General features: G+C 34.3%; 1 protein-coding gene and 1 non-coding gene across 6 annotated transcripts in view; one reads left to right on the plus strand and one right to left on the minus strand.

Moving 5' to 3' along the window:
* HERC4 (HECT and RLD domain containing E3 ubiquitin protein ligase 4) overlaps nucleotides 1-21,680 on the plus strand; it is a 136,239-nt gene that overhangs the window by 24,266 nt on the left and 90,293 nt on the right. For all 5 annotated transcript variants that reach the window (XM_060113139.1, XM_060113117.1, XM_060113109.1 and 2 more), the window contains 4 exons: nucleotides 3,733-3,892; nucleotides 11,437-11,513; nucleotides 14,514-14,735; nucleotides 15,845-15,936. In XM_060113139.1, the coding sequence (XP_059969122.1) occupies nucleotides 3,733-3,892; nucleotides 11,437-11,513; nucleotides 14,514-14,735; nucleotides 15,845-15,936 (551 nt within the window). The remainder of the gene's footprint in view (nucleotides 1-3,732; nucleotides 3,893-11,436; nucleotides 11,514-14,513; nucleotides 14,736-15,844; nucleotides 15,937-21,680) is intronic.
* On the minus strand, nucleotides 1,115-1,219 carry LOC132501298 (U6 spliceosomal RNA). Its single transcript, XR_009534217.1, has one exon. It is a non-coding gene; the product is annotated as a U6 spliceosomal RNA (small nuclear RNA).

Consider the following 21,680-nt stretch of genomic DNA (forward strand, 5'->3'; position numbering starts at 1 on the left):
ATGTATCTGCAGGGTATGGAATTGCTGGATCCAAAAGGTAATTGTATATGTTTTGTTAGGTTTTGCCACATTCTTTTGCATAAAGGTGGTTCTGTTTTGCACTTCCACTATCAATATACAAAAGTGCCTTTTCCCCCAACAGATTGTTATCAAACTTACGGATTTTTATGAGATGAAAAATGTTATCTTGGTGTGTATTTATAAATAAACTTTTTTTAATTAATAAACTTTCTAAGAACAGTTTAAAGTTCACAGCAAAATTGAGCAGAAAGTACAGAGTTTCCATACACTCTATACCACACGTATACAACCTCCCCCACTATCTGCAGCCTGTACCACAGTGGTACATTTATTACCATTAATGAACCTGTACCGACACATCATTGTCATCCAGAGTCCATAGTTTACATTAGCATTCACTCTGTGTTGTATATTCAATGGGTTTTGATGACTGCGTAATGATACTTGGTATTGTACAGAATAGTAATAGTATCATACAGAATAGTTTCACTACCCTAAAAATCCTCTCTGCTCTGCCTGTTCATCCCTCCCTCCCTCTAACCGCAGGCAACCACTAATCTTTTTACTGTCTCCAAAGTTTTGCCTTTTCCAGAATGTCAAATGGTTGAATCATACATTTTGTAGCCTTTTCATATTGGCTTCTTTCACTTAGTAATACACATTTTAGTTTCCTCCATGTGTTTTTGTGGCTTGAGAGATCATTTCTTTTTAGCGCTGAATAATATTCCACTGTCTGGATATACCACAGTTTATCCATCCACTTACTGAAGGACATTTTGATTGCTACCAAGTTTTGGCAATTATGAATAAAGGTGCTATAAACATCTGTGTGCATGTTTTTCTGTGGACATAAGTTTTCAACTCCTTTGAGTAAATATGAAAGAGCACAATTCCTGGATCTTATAATGGTACGGTTGGTTTTGTAAGAAACTACCAAACTGTCTTCCAAAGTGTCTGTATCATTTTGCATGCCCATTAGCAACGAATGAGAGTTATTGTTGCTCTGTATCCTTACCAGTGTTTGGTATTGTCAGTGTTTTGGGTTTTGGCCTTTTTTTTTTTTTTTGGATACTTTAGGTACTTTTTTATTGAAAAAAATATGGAACGCTTCACGAATTTGCGTGTCATCCTTGCACAGGGGCCATGCTAATCTTCTCTGTATCGTTCCAATTTTAGTATATGTGCTGCTGAAGTGAGCCATTTTAATAGGTTTATAGTGGTATCTCATTTAAATTTGCAGTTCCCTGTTGATATATGATGTACAACATGCCTTCATATAGTTATTTGCCATCTTTATGTCTTGGTGTGGTGTCGGCTCACGTTTTTTGCACTGTTTTTTAATTGGGTTGTATATTTTCTTATTGTTGAGTTTTAAGAGGGTGTTTTTTTTTTTTTTTTTTTTTTGGATAACAGTCCTTTATTAGATGTGTCTTTTGCAAATATTTTCTCCCAGTCAGTGCCTTGTCTTCTCATTCCTTTGATAAACTTTTATAATTAAGTATGCAAAATAAAAGTGTATGGCTTTATGAATTTTCTAAGTGAACATATTATTGGCTTCTCAGTGTAGTTTGAATTTTCATTTCTCTCATCAGTGAAGTTGAACATCTTTTCATAGGATTAAGGGCCATTTCTGTTTCTTCTTTGTGTGAACTATCAATTCACATCTTTTGCCCATTTTTCATTGAATTACTGCTCTCCCCTACCTGCCCCAGTTAGTCTTTAAATATTAGGGAGGTTATTTCTTTATTTGACATGAATAACATTTTTCCTGTTTTTTTTTTTAATCAGTCTTTTCACTTTGCTTTTAGTTTGTTTTGCTGTATTTGAAGAAATGATTTGAGTTTTCTCTCATGGGTACATGGAATCTCTTCCTCTTTCCTTACCTACACAGCTTAGTGTCACTGTCTTCCAGAATTCTTCTTAGTATCTTTCAGGGCTTTAAAAAGTATCTCATGTTCCCCTGGTACCTTTTGTATGTCTTTACCTTTTCATTTAATAACAATCCTTCTCTTGCTTGTTTTTCTATAGACTGTAAACTCCTTGAGGACTAGAACTCTGTTTTATTTATCTTTGTGTGTCTAGTGCTTGGAGCACACATGGTATACAATAAATATTAGTGTTTGGTATGCATGATTGTTTCTTTGTTGCTTGGATTTTTGGTGCCTTTGATTTTACAGCCATTGCTATCTAATTTCAGTACTCTTCATATATTATTGTTGAACCAACCAGTCTTATTCATCCTTCTTGTCTTCCTTTCATTTCTGCTCTTTACTGCATTTCCTTTGAGGATAGTTTTGGAGAGATATTGACTCATTTCAGGGGCCTCTGTGAAAGATTAACAGATCTTTTGTGCATATTACTTCTTCATAATTAAGATTTATGGGATGCTTTGATGTAAATAAATGATGCCATACTTTTAAGTCCTATTTCTTTTTTCTTTTTGGTGGGGGGAGGCAATGTGTTACATATGTTTTGTTTTTATATGTTTCTACAGTTTAATTTTATAAGAACATATATACAAAATATACACAAAAAGTGAGAGATTAGTATAGTGAACTTCCATGTACTATTCATCAACTTTACGAGTTATTAACTTATAGTACTTTAAGGTAAGTACTTAAAATAACATATCATTAGAGTTATACAGATTCATGAAGGCTGTCTAAGGGCTGACCTCCCACCCCAAAATGCAGAATAAGTAACCCAGATACAATTTGAATTTCTCTGTACATAGGGATTCAAACTTCTTTCATGTAATCTGCTTTATTATTGAACAGCTGCATTTGTACATTGATCTAAAATGTGCTTCTGAAGAAACCCTGATTCAGTTTTAACAGCTCTGCAACAAGGGACTTTCAGTTAATGAAGACATAGCTTTCTTATTAGGCTAAAGAAGGTTAATTTTTTTAAAAAAAGGTTAATTTTAAATGATGTCTTAAAACTTGTAGTGTACTAGTAAAAAAAAAAACCTGATAGACAATGCACATCTTAAAGAGACTAAGGAAGCAATTTCACTTTCTTTACTGATTTGTCAGTGGCTACTGACAGTCTTATGAAGGGCCAATATTTTAAATTAATTTCTGGTTAAAAGCTTGGACATGTTTTAACCACATGTGGAATTTTTATGTCTTTGATGTTAAAAGTAGCAGCCCATAAACTGATATCTATTTGTTATGGTCACATTGCCTTTCAGTTCTCTCCTCAGTGTATCTAGTAGATGCTTTATTTATGAGATCTGAAAAGAATTTGTTTCCTGTCAGAATTTGCTAATTCAGATTATTTCCTTAATTTCAGGATCACTCCATAGTAGTATCCATTTGGTAATGTATATGTCAGTTATGATTTTATTGTTAAAAAACAGCTGAGTTATTTAAATGGTTCCCTTTCAGCTGGACTCCTTTCTTTTATTGGTAATGGCTTTGAATGAAGAGCACTTTCGGAGAGAATCTTTATAAACCCTTAATTTCTTTCCCCAAATGTTAAAGTCACTTAGTATTCTGAGTTGATTATGCCCTATGACATATCTCTGTATTTACCACAGCGAGAATTTTGTATGGAACATATTTGTTAGGTTTTTGAGAATAACTGAAGTTATACTTAGTCTGTATTTCAGCATTTCCTTAGCTTTTTTGTACAAGATGAAGACTATTGTTTTATTCTTGTTGGGAGTTTAAAACTAGAATGTAATGTCTCTCTTCTTGATTTCTGTAGAGCAGGTTGTTGCGCTGGATGCCCAAAATATCGTAGCTGTTTCATGTGGAGAAGCTCATACATTAGCACTAAACGACAAGGGCCAGGTGTATGCTTGGGGTCTCGATTCTGATGGACAACTTGGCCTGCTAGGATCAGAGGAATGTATCAGAGTACCCAGGTAACAAAGGTGACCGACAAGAGGTCTTTAACAATCTTTTATAATAAATTTGCTATCTAAATTATTCTGCTTACTACTGGGCATTTAAGAGTTGACACCGAATTACTTCTCCTCTTTGAGTTCTTAAGGCATTTACTAGGTAGGTTCTTGCCTTTAATTTGGATTGAGTGCTGTTTTTTATATACTCCGTATTTCCCCAAATTATTTATGTTTGTAAAGAAAAGGGGTAGGGAATGCATACTTTATTATAAATTTTCTCTCACTAAAAATTTTAAGTGGGTTAAGACTAATTTAAACCATTAATTATACTATCTTGAGTACCTCAGCCACTGAAATATTTATTAAATATTGGTTGTTTGCATGTTTCTTTCTCTTGTTTTTTTAGTCTTTATAAAGTTTTTATTGAATATAGAAGTCCCACATGCTTAAAGTGTAGAAAGAATAAGTCACTTTCTACATTTTTACATAGCAGTGACCACAATTTAATTTATGCTAACCACTAATTCACCATAGAGTTATTTCAAAATTTAAAAATAAGCAATGCTTCATCAATGTTGTAGTCTTACAGGTTTATATAGGACATAACCATTGCTGTAATATTAAAAACTGTAAGCATGAACATAAAGATTTAAAGAAGAGTATCCAGTTCTTTTAGACATATAATTAATACACTAACTCATGCTTAGTGTTTAAAATTACACAAATTCTTGCCTCCTTAAACTCTTGTTTTTTGTTTTCTTTTTTCCCCCTAGTAATAGTTATAGGGACAAAAGAGAACTCTCCAGGGAACCAAGGTATTACACTAATTTTAGATATATTCCAGGTAGCATTTTTTGTAATATACACATATAGATACTTTGTTTTTAATTTAACATTGATAATGTTTGTTTTGGTTTAAGAAGTAGATGTAACTACTAGGATAAGAAAATGGAGCACAGGAACGAATATATTTCAGAACAGGAGGGAATTCCCTGGTGGTCCAGTGGTTAAGACTCCACGCTTTCACTGCTGCGGGCTTGGGTTCAATCCCTGGTCGGGTAACTAAGATCCCACAAGCTGCGCAGTGCAAAAAAAACAAAACAAAAAACAAAGAAACAGAACGGGAGCTCTTATCGTTTGAAATGAGTTTTTAAAATAAAAAGCCCATAACCTTCCTTCATATATATGTATGTCTATTTAAAAACTTAAAGTATACATTTGAAGTATTTGCTTTGTTTTAGCATAGTAAAAGGTTTTTTCATCTTTAGTTTGACATTTTATGTTTGTTCTAGTAATGAACTGTCTGTTGAGACTTCTGGATACACACATTAACATGTTTTGTTTATCGAACTTGTAACCAAATTCCACAAAACTTCCCAAACAAATTTCTTCCCCTTTGTTTCTTCTGCAGTAGCAATTAAATAACATACTTCCCATTATGCTTTTAGTGCCTCTTAATGATGGTGCTGTTGGGAGATAAATTTTTTTCTTTAAGCTAAGTAAATTGAATTTTTTTAGTCATTTCAGTTTTGATTTCTTTTAGAAAATGTTAATTTGCAGCCAAATGGCTGTTGGCTACAAAATACAAAGCATTCATAGGAACAGAGTGATCTCACATTTGTCATATTGTCTACTGATTTTATTTCCTTCCACAAGTAATTGTTGTAGAATGGGATTTTTTTTTTAAGATTTTTAAGAACTTTGTGTTTTTAGGTTTGAAGAGAGACTTACATGTTAGATTTTCTAAGTCAGTATTTCCAAAACCATGATTCACAGGAAGGCTGTCTAGTTTCCCTTATTTTTGCTCCGCTTAATTCTCTTAATCCTCATACTTACTTTTTTTTTTTTTTTTTTTTTTGCTGTTCAGTTCTGATATAAGAGATTTCAGTCAGTAATCCATAGATGATTAGTAATTGGAGAGAAAGGTAATTATAAGGAGAAGAGTTTATTATATAACGGCTTACTTGAAGGTTGCCCAGTAATTCTCTATTTGTGACTTTACTCTTTATGAACCTGGACGGGGACTTGTAAGAGATCTTGAGTCCTTTGGTTTAAACTCTGTTTGTGTATTTGCTGAACATCTGTATTAATTTTAAACTGTGTATTAAGGCATCTTTCCTGTTCATTCTTTTCAGTTTTTCATGGACTAATCTGATTTGTTGTGACATATATATATCATTTTTACTGATACTTTCATGTCTTAAAGGGCAATTTAGTATTTCAGTAGAAATATATTTTTATGAAAGACAACCATTGATTTTTTTTTTTCTTTCTAAATCTCAGCACCAAATCATTTTTTAGATGCAAGGCTTTTTCTAGGTGCTTAGAGATGTCAGCCAGCTTTGTAACTTTCACATACATTTTGAATAAAATGTGTAGAATATAGGAGGAAACTCAGACATATGTGAATAGGTTCTTAAAAATTAGTGTTTATAATTTTCATAAGAATGATCAGAAAAGTGAATATTCACATTAGGCTGTATTTTCTTGAGAACAAAACCCATTTTTATATCAATATATGAGAGTATGTAAATTAAGCAACACTTTAAAGATGAATGTAAAATTAATAATAAATAGATTATATTTGAAACTCTTACGGTGATAATCTTTTCCTACTTCTTATTTTGTTTTGTTTTGAAATCATTATTTCTTGGGGAAAGACAAATTATTCAATATCAGTGGTCTCTGTGGACCTGCATTTCTGGCTAGTCATTTCTTTTTATATGTAGGATATATGTTATACCTTTATTTTAAAAAAAGTTAATCTGATTTTACTATCTTTTAGTTTAAATAGAAAAACAATTTTTGGCAATAAGGTTGTAGTTTATTTTTTTATTTATTTTTAATTTATTTTTAAAATTTTTTTGCATTATGTGGGCTTCTCACTACTGTGGCCTCTCCCGTTGCGGAGCACAGGCTCTGGACGCGCAGGCCCAGCAGCCATGGCTCACGGGCCCAGCCGCTCCGCAGCATGTGGGATCTTCCCAGACCGGGGCACGAACCCGTGTCCCCTGCATCGGCAGGCGGACTCTCGACCACTGCGCCACCAGGGAAGCCCAGTAGTTTATTTTTTAAAGTTCTGTTTTTTTGGACTTTGTAAGAAAAAATTATGACAGGATGGTATAATATGATGATTCTTGTGAGAACAGCGATTTCTGGGCTACAGGAACTAATTGAACATGTTTGAATTGTCGCCTTGGTCAAAAATAAAATTTATTTTCTTGATTGAACTTTTAAAAGCATATTACAAGGAATTCCCTGGCGGTCCAGTGGTTAGGAGTTGGCGCTTTCACTACCATGGCCCGGGTTCAATCCTGGTTGGGGAACTAAGATCCTGCAAGCCATGTGGCACTGTTCGCCCGGCCCCTCCCAAAGAAAAAGAAGTTTATTAAAATTTCTGCCTAATATTAGTATCTGAAAGTGCAGAACATTTCAGATTAAAAAGAAAATTACAAAAAAAATTAGAAGTTTTTAATGGTAGAGACTAGATCAGTTGTTACCTAAATTTTTCAGAATCAAAGAGTTGGTGCTAAGACTTTTCTCAAATCAGTAAGAAAGTTGTGGCTTAATTGAAAAATAGAAAATTGTTGATTATGTTTTACTGGCAAAATATATTTTTAAAACCACTTTATTGAGGTATGATTGGCATACAAAAAGCTGTACTTAATGTATACACCTTGATGAGTTTGGAATTGGCAAAATATTTAATGCTTTAGTTCTTCAACTTCTTGATTATATAATATAAACTTTTCACTAGTCCTTGTTAACAGTTGTTAAAGAATTTTACCTTAACATACAATTGGAAATGCCTCGTTTTTGCCTATATTGCCACCGTACATTACGTTTGAAAAATGTAACAACACAACAGTACACATATTCAACGGTATATGTTTTGACTTCAAGACTTCCTAAGGGAGAGGTGTATAAATCTTATTTCCAAGTTTATTAACTGTTTTCTTACAAATTTCAAACATATTTCAAAATTCAGTAAAGAAATTATTCTTTTCTTTTCTTTTTTTTTTTGTGGTGAAGGAAAGTGTAGCATTTATTGCAAGGTGACAAGCAAGGAGAATGGGCAGCTAATGCTCAAAAGACCCCAACTTCCTAATGGTTTTTAGGGATGGGTTTTTAAAGACAAAGTGAGGATGAGGGTCATGGGGAATGTGATCATTTCATGCAGTCTTCTGGTTGGTGTGTGGTGAGGTAACCAGGTGAGGTCACAGAGATTGATCACGTTACCAGTATTCAGGCTCCAGCCAGTTCTGGGGCTATGTGCTCATGGTCATCATTCTCTGTCTGGTTGGGGTCTGGTTTCTGTAAAACAACTTCTTCCAAGGAGCTGAAATCACTTGATTCCACACATTCAAAGGCAAATGGCAAATACACCAGGCCATTTCTACATCCAAAAAGTCATGGCAGTAATTTGCAGAAAAGTCATCCAGATCATTGCAAGTTTTGATTGAGCCCATTATGTTGCTAACACTGTTCAAGCCTGTTTCCTGACAGAAGAGGCCACATCACGTCATATAGACCACATGAGCAGCAAGTGTGGTCAGGAGGCAGAACAGGAGGGCAAAATTATTCTTTTCTTTGCAATGAATAATTTTAAATGTCATAGCCATTTAAAAATGTTTGACAAGAACTCTAAACTTTAGGGAGTTATTTTAAATTTATAAGCAGTTATAAAATGTTTACCCTAGACATCTGAATTCTGATTTTCTTTTCATAGTTTTGATTAATTAGGAATCTTCATGTATGTGTGTATATATATTTTTTATTTACAAAATTTATTCTGGCTTATTTTACTTTCCTGTTAACTGCATTTGAATCCTTTTAAAAATTGAAAACCAGAAAACATTTACATTATCTTTTTTACTCATTGGGGATTATTTTTGATGCATTCTATAAAATTTTGTTACATTAAGAATTTTCTAATTTGTCTCTTTAGGAAAAATTGAATGTTGTAAAGTTGTTTTACTATTCACAAGTATTTTTGTTTCTTTTTTAAATTCCTGAAAGCTTAAAACAAAACAAAACAAAACAAGAAAGCATATCCTCTCCTCTTCCCACCCCCCCACAATCTTCAGTGTATTCAATCTCCATAGAGATAAAAGGAGAGGTTTTTTTCCTTTAAAACAGTAATGCCACAGAAGAATATCTTCACTTGTCTCTGTAGCAGACATGGCTAAAGAAATTAGCGTTTACGTTATATTCTAAGCCGTATGATAATATTTTGGTAATGAGAATCACTTTCTGTAAATTGCTGTGTAAATTTAGAAGTTTTTTGGAAGCAAATTTTATGAATAGTTTAATACTAAAGCCTCAAAGAAGTTGCAGATTCACTTATCCTCTAACAGTGGATACTTCACATACTTTTTTTTTCCCCATATTTTTTGCCAGGCACTATGGTAGGTCTAGGGATTCCATGGGTATAAGATAATAATAGTCCATCCTCACAGAGCTTATTGTTTAGCAGAGTATACTAATAGTAATAATTAAATGAATAAGTACACCAGTAATTAGTAGAGATAAATGCTGTGAAGGAAAAAAAACATAGGGTGCTATGAGAATGTAGAATTTTAAAAGATTTTACTTAGTCTTGCAAACTAGACTTGATATTTGGAGCAATTGGTTTTTAAAAATATTTAATACCGTTCACTAGTCAGTGTATGATATGCCTAATATGCATAAGCAGTAACAGTAAATGTTTAGTAATTTCAGCACAGTTGTACATATCCGTGTTTTTTTTTTTTCCGGTACACGGGCCTCTCACTGTTGTGGCCTCTCCCGTTGCGGAGCACAGGCTCCGGACGCGCAGGCTCAGCGACCATGGCTCACGGGCCTAGCCGCTCCGCGGCATGTGGGATCCTCCCGGACCGGGGCACGGACCCGTGTCCCCTGCATTGGCAGGCGGACTCTCAACCACTGCGCCACCAGGGAAGCCCCCTGTGTATTTTTTATTCCTGTTTTTGCATTGCCAGTGTTTGATTTTGCTAACTGCAAAAAAAAAAAATGACCTTTTGCTATATTTGAAAATCTGAAGGTACACTGGACCCTGTTAACTTGCTGGATTCTGCTAAATGTAGCAGTACAACTCTCAAGCTTTGTAGGATATAAATCCACTGAATAAAATTATTTTTAATACAATAATATGGAATTAGAGTAACTCCCTTTTTTCCCACTCAAAATTTGGTTTGCTGAAGCTGCCTCCCGAAAATCATGGGTATTGACACTCTGGTCAGAACTGCTCCGGACTCTCATATGGCAGAATCAGGTCAGGTGGCAGTATCAGGTAAAGGGAAATAAGAAACATAATATATTTCCACACCCCCTTTTTTCTTAAAAACATTCATCCAGGAAAAACAGAATGAGCAACTGAAGGGGAGCTACATAAAGAAAACCTGGGATGGTTGATGCACATAGTTTCTTGATTTTTGTAATGTTTTAACAGTTATCCTTTAGAATTACATTGCAGTTAAGGAAAAATCAGAAATCAGGGGGAAAAAGAAACTATAAAAAATATAAGTAAGAAACATGAGATGGCAGAAATATGACTGAACACATCACTGATCATAATACATATGAATTGATTAAATTTCTCTAGTAAAGAATTAAATTTAATATCATTGATTTAGATGCAAAGCAAAAGGATAGTCCAAGAGGAATAGGTTTCATAATTTGTGAATTGGTAGCACCATATGATAGGAATTCTTGTTGGTTCTTAAGGAACCTGACGGAGGAGAACATATAATAAACTAGGCCAAACACCAATTTTTGACAAATTGGATCATGTACATTTGTTTTACAAATACATTGCCAAGTTTCATACTTCAAGCTAAAGATTTTTCAAATTTTGATGATAATAACATCTGCATCATAAAAGCACTGAGGGGCTTCCCTGGTGGCACAGTGGTTAAGAATCCACCTGCCAGTGCAGGGGACATGGGTTCGAGCCCTGGTCTGGGAAGATCCCACATGCCACAGAACAACTAAGCCCATGCACCACAACTACTGAGCCTGCACTCTAGAGCCCATGAGCTATAACTACTGAGCCCGCGTGCCACAACTACTGAAGCCTGCGTGCCTAAAGCCCATGCTCCGCAACAGTAGAAGCCACCACATTGAGAAGCCTGCACACTGCAATGAAGAATGGCCGCTGCTCGCCACAACTAGAGAAAGCCTGCATGTAGCAACGAAGACCCAGTGCAGCCAAGGATAAAAATAAATCGATAAATAAATAAAATAAACTTATTAAAAAAATAAAAAGAAAGCACTGAGCTGCGAGCATAGTTTACTGTGCTTAAATATTGTCCTTTCAAAGTGTTTTCTCATATCTCTTAATTTTTTCATATTTAGATTTTGTTTACTGATTTTAGCATAATTTTTTGGTAAATTGGGCCTGTATGAGAAAAAATATGAACTGCTAAGTCATGCTAGTAAGGAACTGCTGGTAAGGAAACTATTTGCACATAGTAGGTGGTCAGTAAATCACATAAATAAATAGCATTCAGCCCCCATTTATTAAATGGAATTAACTGATCCTGATCTCTCTTCTTATTTTCTAGAAATATTAAAAGTTTGTCGGATATCCAGATAGTACAGGTTGCTTGTGGCTACTATCATTCACTTGCACTTTCTAAAGGTAAGCATTACTTTTATTTTCTTTCCTCTTTTCAGTTTTATTACTTGATACTTTAATTGAGTCAAAATTCCTCCGACTTCGTTCTTACTAAAGATTGTCTTGGTTCTTCTTGATCCTTTTCATATCTATATACATTTTAGAATTAGCTAGTCAATTTTCACAGATACTTAAAGTGTTGGAATTTTGATTGGGATTGCATTACCTCTAAATCAGTTTGAGGAAAATCTTTATAATATTGAGTCTTTCAATTCTTGAGCATGCTATATCCCTCCATTTATTTTAATCTCTTTTAAATTTTTCTCAAGAGTATTACGTTGTTTTCTGTGGAGAGGTCTTATACACGTTTTATTAGATTTTTCCCTAGATATTTGATATTTTTTGTTACTCTGGTGTCATTTTCAAATCGTTTATTACTAGCATATAGACATGAAATTGATTTTTTGTGTCTAATTGTTCTTTAGCCTGCCGAACATTATTCTTTTATAGCTGGGGAAGTTTATAACTTGCCCAAGTTCATTTGCGCTTACAGATAAATTTTTTGTGAATAGAAACAGAGAAGGCTAAGCATCTTATAACCTTTGTTTATTTGACTTCTTCCTATGCCAGCTAAGGATTGTAACATGGGTTAGTAAAGAGCCTGCCATATATTTGTTTTTTATTATTTAAAAAAATAAGTTCCAGTGGCTTCATTATTATTATTTTTATTTATTAAATGCTTAGTAAGGCCTACTATGAATGAAACAGTAGACTAGAACTATAGGGAAATATGGATAAGTTAAGAGAAAGTTTTAGGGATCGTACCATCTAGTAGAAGAGGCAGATATACAAATAATATAATTGAGGCAGAAAAAATATATACTACTTTTGGTTAAAGGAAAAGTAAAGTATGGGCATAAGGAAAAAAGTTTAATTAGTTTCAGTCAATAGAATTGGTAACAAGAAAGAAGGGATTGATATTTGATGCAAGTCTTGAAAGATGATTACAATTTCTTCAGAATTGGAGAGGTTGTGAAGCAGCTAGGGAAAATTGGCTAAGGTAATAGTACTAGTAAAGGCATAGAATCTGGGAAATATTTTGTGTATTTGAGTATCGGAATATAGTTTTACGTGGGTATTTTGAGAGCATGGGAGACATTTTCATACTTCAGTTGAGACTAAAGTAAAAACAAATCTGTTACAAAGGGCCTTACATGCCATATTAAGGAATTTGGATTTATTCCATCAAAGGAATAAAGTAAGGGGTGGAGGCTGGCATCCCTGTATTCTTTGTTGTTACTTTGCCACCTCCTCTTTTGATACTTTGGTAGGTAAATCCAAGATAAATTTAAACCCAAAGGTTTTACCGATGAGGACAGTTTTTCTATCTTGAGGTATCTTACAGGTATTCTTTTCCCCTATTCAGCTTCATGTTTTAGCAGTATCTTACTCATCTAATGGGAAAAAAAATTTTTTTTTTGATCTCTCAGTACAAACTAGGCACATTAGGGTGTACAGTAAACAGTGGTAAGCAGTACACTACCAACCCTTATGGTGCAGTCACACAAATAACAATATAGTTACATACTATGAAAAGAGAGTGTAAGTAAAAAAGTTTGGGATATTTAGATCATATAACAGGGGGACTGAACTTAATCTGGCAGATCAAGGAAGGCTTCCTGTTGGGAGACAATAGAAGTAAACTAGACAAGGGTGAGGGGAAGGTTTAGGCAGAGTGTATGAGACAGCAAGTGTGTAAGAAATGGTCATTGGAGAATATAAAGGAAGGTGAGTATGACTAGAGTATAGTAAGTGAGGGAAGAGGCTGGTATGAAATGAGCTCAGAAACATAGGTAGATTTTACAGAGCCTTATAAGCCTTGTTAAAAGTATTTAACTCGAGCAGTGAGAAGGCACTGATCTCTGTTTTTTTCAGGTGAGCAGCATTTCAAATCTACATTTTTTTAAAGAGTCAACTCATTTGAGATTTATTATGAAATAAACACACAGACATAAATTTATAGAACAGTTAATTTGAAACTTATCCAGACCATTATTAATGGTGTCTGTCATATATCAGATGTACATTTTTATATCTCTTTGTATATATACAAATGTCTGCTGGTATGTCCATAGAGTATTTCTGGAAGTACATATCAGCAATTAGTAAGAGTGCTTGTCTCTTGGGAGAGGAACCAGGAATCTAGTTTTGAAGGGAGACTTACTTAAGTAAAAAAGATGTTTAAAGTTGCAAAAAATGTAGCAGTGGGTGAGCAAATGTGACAAGAGAACTGTTACAAGAACCAGGTGAAATGGTGAGGAGTGGATCTATTCGCCATATTTTTCTTTTGAAAGAAAACTGTATATAACTTGATGATAGATTGATAAAAATCTATGTATAAGGTAAGAGAGGAGAGGAGTATTAAGGATGACTCCTCTGTTTATGGCTTGTGCTGCTGAATCAGTTAAGGTGTTACCTACTGAGAATGAGGAACACTAGGAAGAGGTCCAGGTATGGGAGGTAGGATGGGGGTCATGAATTGAGTTTAGGGCATGTTGAGCTGGAAATACCTTTCAAATATCGAAGTATGGCTGTCAGGTAAACAATTGGATACATGGGTTTATTGCTCAGAGGAGAGATCTGGGCTAGTGATAAATTTTGAATGTGATAGCATATAATTGATAACTGAAACCTTGAGCTTGAATGAGTACCTCCTGGGAGACATCATAGAATAAAAGTGAGACCTGAGGAATACTAAAAAGAGATGGTCCTTTCTTGAGGAACATCAGGAAATGAGATTATCCCCAGTTATGTGACTTACCCATTCATCAGTAAAGTAAGTCAAACTAAAACTGTATTAACATGGATTATTCAAGGTAATATTGTTTCCATATAAGAAATAAATTTAATAAGGAGGAATATGTATTTTCATCAAAGAGGAAGAAATCCCAAAATAACTGATGATTTTCAAGTGAAATTTTTTTTGTGTTAGAAAAATAGTAATTTATGATTTTTGTTTTACAGCAAGTGAAGTCTTCTGTTGGGGACAGAATAAATATGGCCAGTTGGGTTTAGGCATTGACTGTAAAAAGCAAGCTTCACCACAACTGATTAAGTCTTTACTTGGAATCCCTTTCATGCAAGTTGCAGCAGGAGGAGCCCATAGTTTTGTACTCACCCTTTCTGGAGCTATCTTTGGATGGGGACGCAACAAATTTGGTCAACTAGGTCTTAATGATGAAAATGGTAGGTTTGCATTATTTATAAATATATTTTTAAAAAGAGATGATGTTTTGAGATATATCAGTGATTCTTAGTGTCAGAGAGAAGTGTACCCAAATCTTCCCTGGTTGTTGAGGTGGGGATGAGAGGTTAATTTAAAAATTCCATTTGATAATAATATTTTTAGGAGATTGTGGGAAGGCCAAATATATTATTTTATTCTAGAATAAAATATAGAAAGTATATCTGGACAAAAATCTTCAATGTTGGATGTTCACTAAAAGAAAGTTGAGAAAAACATTACTTCAAATTGGTAATCATATTATCAGCCACCATCAGTGGAAAAAAATTATAAAATTATCCTGAAAAGTAACATGAAGTGTTCATCTATTTGAGTATTTCAAGGAAATATTTAAATCTGAGTCATTTAATTAATCACTGTTAACAGTGATGCTAGAGTCTTGAAAATAAACTTTTTGAATTTTAAAAAATTATTAACTGCTTAAAACAAGTTGGGATCTTGGAAACTGATTTTTCATAGCTACATTAGGTTGAATGCCAGTATTTGAAATACAAAAACTAATTTAATAAAGTTCAACATAATTATAATGACTTAGACAAAAATGAGTTGTTGATCTAGTAACAACTGGTAATGATAAATAATACTCTCAGAAAGAATGTTAAAATATTTTGTTTTGCATGAGAAAAATATGTCAGATTAAGACATTATATCTCTTTTCTGCTATAAAATAGCAGAAAGTATAATTTTCAGGCTTTTTAAAGTAGGATTCTATGAGCTTAATTATCATGAGGTGAATATAAAGAATGATGTGCATGTATTAGAAGCAGTCAGATAGCTTTGAAATTCCTTGATTGTGGAGTCCTATGCAGATTGGCATTTAGGCAGTTTAGCACTTAAGTTACTCTTTTTAGAGCTCTCCTTTATCACAGTAGCATGAATAGAAAGGCATGGGAGCCCAGTTTAGTAGGCTTGTACCACAAAATCATTGAATTGTTAAAATTGTTTAGTTATCACCATCTTCCACAGTTCTGAAAGCTGTAGAGGAAACACATTTTAGAAGCTTTTAATTTTAAAAATACTGTTCGTTAATGACTCTTGTTGGAATTTTCAGATAGGTATGTTCCTAATTTACTAAAGTCACTAAGAACACAGAAAATTGTTTATATTTGTTGTGGAGAAGATCATACTGCCGCACTAACCAAGGTATTGTACTCCTATAAAACTTTTTTATTAATAGTTATGGTAGTTATTTCATAATTAGTGAATATTTTCATGATATTTACTTTGAAACTTGAGTGTTATTGATGTCTAAAAAATAATTTATCTTAAAAAAGGGACTTAGGTTATTATCTGTTCTCAAAAACTACGTTAAATTTCAACTGTTTCATGTTATGAAATGTGAATTGTGATCTACTGTTTGTGTGATGATCATATAGTTGAATTTTTCAACTTCATGTGAAATACTGCTTTAATAATACTGTGAATGAAATAATTCCTTTTTAGTTTGTCAGGCTTTGTGCTTCAATCCCATTTATATTGCATAACTCTGCCTAATATTAATTTAACTCCCATGTGCCGTATAACAAGTAATAGAGACTGAATCCCTCTATTATCCATAGGCCAGGTATTATTCAAGCAGTTATAATGGGCTTTCATCACAATCTTGTTAATGGCTTTAACTCTGACCTCTCACTTTGTTGGGTATGTACCAGTTCAGTATCAATACTGTATAGTTCTCTAGCAATGAGAAGTAAAATGAAAATAAAAACATTAAACTAACCTTTACCAGCAGTATTATTTATTATAATCATGTTAACATAAAGGAACTGGCAAGTTATCATTGGCTAAATTAGAAATTAATGTTTTTGCTTCTTTATCTTTATATCCTGCATAGTAGATAAAATTGGCAAGAAAAAATTAACTTCTAATCAGATTTATAAAATTTCTACACACTTACTCTCACACTGGGAATTTTAGAAGAAGAATTATTCTCAGTCCTTATCAAATATAGTGTACTAAAGGTACTTTTAAAAATATTATAATGACCAGTACAAAAGTTAATTTTTTTTTTTTTTTTTTTTTTTTTTTTGCGGTACGCGAGCCTCTCACTGTTGCGGCCTCTCCCGTTGCGGAGCACAGGCTCCAGACGCGCAGGCTCAGCGGTCATGGCTCACGGGCCCAGCCGTTCCATGGCCTGTGGGATCTTCCCAGACCGGGGCACGAACCCGGGTCCCCTGCATTGGCAGGTGGACTCTCAACCACTGCGCCACCAGGGAAGCCCCACAAAAGTTAATTTTTAAAAATTTTATATTACTTGCTTTTGAGTAAGGAAGTTTTACTATCCTTACTGATCTTATTACCATATTTCATTGATTTTTTTTTTTTTTCTTTTTGCGGTATGCGGGCCTCTCACTGTTGTGGCCTCTCCCGTTGCGGAGCACAGGCTCCGGATGCGCAGGCCCAGCGGCCATGGCTCACGGGCCCAGCCGCTCCGCGGCATGTGGGATCCTCCCAGACCGGGGCACGAACCCGTATCCCCTGCATCGGCAGGCGGACTCTCAACCACTGCGCCACCAGGGAGGCCCCTCATTGATTTTTTTTTTGTCATTCAAATTACAGGTGTAATCACTGCCGGCAAGTTATAAATTTTAGTCATTCTCTTCTGTCATTGGTATTTAGGAGAAATAAGGCTGTGTTGAAGATAATAGTAAAAAAATACTTTGTATAATATCTTTCCATAGGACTAACTTTGTGGTAGAAAGATTCACATGTTAATGCTTTTCAAATTCAGCCTTTCAGATAACCACTCATCTTATTTTCCCAAGATTTCTAAAGATTTCTCTTTATATCTATTGAGTTTTTAAAAAACGCTAATTCTATTAATCTTATGTATTTCTCTCTCAAAACAGTAGCTGGTGATATTTTTTCACTGGAATTCTTGGTGTATATTATTTTTAACAAAATCAGATAGTTTTAAATATTTCAAAAGTAAAATATTTTATTTTTCCTTGTTTAAAGTTAGAATATAGTTCTATATCAATGTCTTTTGCTTTTCTGGAAGAGCTTCTCGCAAATAGATTAGTATCGCTTTACAAAGCAGTTTCCTTATGCAAAACAAACATTAGGAAAACTTTTAAAACAGATTTTTAAAATCAGAATAAATGGAAAGACATACATGTTAATGGATATGAGGACACTACCATAATGATGTCAATTTTTTTCAAGTTCTTTTACAAATTCTTTATGCAAATCATATATACATATACCTTTTGACTTATCAATCCCTTAGTAAGATCCCTTTAAGAATCCCTTTAAGAATCTGTTCCAAAGATACTAAGTTATGTATACACAGGCCATTTATGGTGGCAGTATTTTAATAACGAAGAGAAGAAATCCAGATTCCCATCAGTAACAGTCTAATTCAGTAAACTGTGGTAACCCCACTGCGTGGAGTACCATGCCCTGTAAAACAGAATGAGGAAGATCTATATATTATGTTGTGGAACGATTGTCAGGATATATTATTGTTAAGGAAAAAGAAGAAGGTACATGTTATTTATATTTGAAAAGAATTAATAGGTAGACCAAATGAGCCTTGCCTTATAGGTTTGACTTTGGAACCTAGAAACTGTTACACATAATTAAAAAGCTTATATGTTAAAAGAATTCTTCAAAATTACAAGTGGCACAAATACAGAAAGAAGAATTCTTCTAGGGCATTTTAAAGTACAGTATTTTGTTGTGCATCACTGATGGGAAATAGCCTAAAGATAAACCGAATTCACAAAGAGGTCTTAAACTGCATTCTGTAGTCTTATTGTTAGTAGTAAAATTGACAGCATTTATTTTCAGTATATTGTATGTAGAATAGGATAAAGCAATTAAGTATTTGTATTACTCTCATTAGAAACTATGATTTTCAGCTTAAGAGAAAAGAGATATAAAATGGTAGCAATTAAATTAAAACTCTGTAATCTTTGCTTTGAATCACAAGTATCAGTGTGAATTCTTATTTTTCTCCTTCTAAAATAAGTTTGTTTTGTTTTGTTTTTGTTTGTTTTTTTGGTGTGTGGTTTGTTGTTGTTGTTGTTTTGTTTTTTAATTTGCTATGACCACCAAAAGGTTCTAGAAATAACTAAACATTTGTAATCTGGAAGCAATGAACATCCTTTGATTGTTGTAGACTCTATACTAAAAAGAACCAGGGCTTCTTAGAGAAGAGCCTGATCTCATACCTGGGACCAAAAAAAAAAGTATGAAAATAGCCTTGAGTATTTTGTGTCACAAAAAAGCAAAGGCTACTAAGATCATGTCACAAGGACAACTTGAAGGAGTTTTCAGTGGTTAACAAAATAAATAATATCTTCAATAAATGGAAAGATACCAAATATATAAAAATCTGTGACTTTATAATGATCATCTTCTTACCCAAATCAACACAAAGCAAACTTCATTGCTTATCTTTGGAGGTTGCTAGGGCAACAACTTATTTTTCTAAAAATCTGTAAATGAGAAAGAAGCATTTCTTCTACCTCTTAATTGCAAATTGTATTTTACAATAGCTCAATAGTTGATGAGTTAACTTCTCTATAGAAGAATTTCGACTAATAAATTTAGAAGAAATAATAAGATTAGAAAATCTCCATTTTATATTCCCTAATGAAATAATGGATCTAGTCAAAGATCAACATTAAGCTTAATGGGGATAGATTAGGCTGAACACACTGTCCTACTTACTTATTTTTAACTTTACCAATCAGACATATGCTTTCTGACATGCTGTAATAAAATACTAATCAAGAAAATTTAAATATGACCTCTATATTAAATAATATTAAAGAAATATTAAAGGGTTCAGTTCCTCAAGAACGTATAACAATTGTACCTATATATGTTCCCAACACAGCAAATATTAACAAGTATTAACAGATCTGAAGGCAGAAATAGACAGCAACACAATAACAGTAGGGGACTTAAGTACCCCACTTTCAACAGAGGCTGGATCATCCTGATAGAAAATCAATAAGGAATATTTGACTTGAAGTACACTTTATATCAAATGGACCTAACAGACATATACAGAACATTGTATCCAAGAGTAGCAGGATATACATTCTTCTCAAGCAAACAGTGGAACATTCTGCAGGAGAGATCATGCTAGGTCAGAAACACGTCTTAACAAATATAAGATGATTGAAATAATATCACGTATGTTTTCCAACCATAGTAGTATGAAACTAGGAATCATTAACAGGAGGAAAGCCGGGAAATTCACAAATATGTGGAAATTAAAAAGTACACTTCTGGGCTTCCCTGGTGGTGCAGTGGTTGAGATCATCCTGCCGATGCAGGGGACACGGGTTTGTGCCCTAGTCCGGGAGGATCCCACATGCCGCGGAGCGGCTGGGCCTGTGAGCCGTGGCCACTGAGCCTGCATGTCCGGAGCCTGTGCTCCGCAACGGGAGAGGCCACAGCAGTGAGAGGCCCGCGTACAGCAAAAAAAAAAAAGTACACTTCTGAATAATCATTGGGTCATAGAAGAAATAAAAGGGAAATTTTTTTTTTTTTTTTTTTTTTTTTTTTTTTTTTGCTGTACGCGGGCCTCTCACTGCTGTGGCCTCTCCCGCTGCGGAGCACAGGCTCCGGACACACAGGCCCCGCGGCCATGGCTCGCGGGCCCAGCCGCTCCGCGGCACGTGGGATCCTCCGGGATCGGGGCACGAACCCGCGTCCCCTGCATCGGCAGGCGGACTCCCAACCACTGCGCCACCAGGGAGGCCCAAAAGGGAAATTTTAAAATATCTTGAGAAATGAAAATGGGAACACAGCATGACAAAACTTATGGGAAGCAACAAAAGCAGCTCTAATAGGGAAGTTTATAGCAATAAACACCTACATTAAGAAAAAAGATTGCAAATAAACAGCTTAACTTTATACCTCAAGGAACTAGGAACAACAACATACTAAGTCCAAAGTTAGCAGAAGGAAGGGAATTACAAAGATCAGAGCAGAAATAAATGAAATAGAGATTAGAAAAACATCAGAGAAGAATAACACACCTAAGAGCTGTTTTTCTGAAAAGATTTTTTTTTAAATGGACAAATCTTTAGCTAGACTAAGAAGGAAAGACTCAAACGGGGAGGAGACAATACAACTGATAATGCAGAAATACAAAGATTCATAAGAGACTTCTATCAATAATTGTATACCAACAAATTTACCAGATAACTTAGATGAAATGGATACATTCCAAAAGCATACTAACTGCCAAATATACTAACTGCCAAAACTGAATCATAAAGAAACAAAATCTGAATATGCTTCTGATGAGTAAGGAGATTGAATCAGTAGTCAAAAGTCTCCCAGCAAAGAAAAGCCCGGGACTGGATGTCTTCAAAAATCTCCCAAAAAAGAGAAGCTCATTTACTGGATGGTGAATTCTACTATTTAAAAAGTAATTAACACCAGTCCATCTCAAACTCCTCTGAAAAACAGAAGAGGAGGGAACACTTCCAAACTTACTTTGTAAGGCCGGCACCATCCTGATACCAAAGACACAGAAAGACACTGCAAGGAGAGTAAATTACAAGCCAACATCCTTGATGAATGTAGATGCAGAACTACTCAATACTAGCAAACTAAATTCAGCAGTACATTTAAATGATTATATAGCCAGTGATCAAGTGGGATTTATCCCTGGGATGCAAGGATGGTTCAACATTTACAAATCAGTGTTATATACCACATTAACAGAATGAAGGATACAAATCATATTGTCATCTTAGTAGATACAGGAAAAGCATTTGACAAAATTGAGCATCTTTTTATGATAAAAACTGTCAACAAAGTGAATATGGAGGGAACATGCCTCAACATAATAAAGGCCATCTATGACAAACCCACCACTAACATAATACTTAATGGTGGAAATTTGAAAGCTTTTCCTT

Source organism: Mesoplodon densirostris, chromosome 1, assembly GCF_025265405.1.
Source record: "Mesoplodon densirostris isolate mMesDen1 chromosome 1, mMesDen1 primary haplotype, whole genome shotgun sequence".
In the NCBI taxonomy this organism is placed as follows: Eukaryota; Metazoa; Chordata; class Mammalia; order Artiodactyla; family Ziphiidae; genus Mesoplodon; species Mesoplodon densirostris.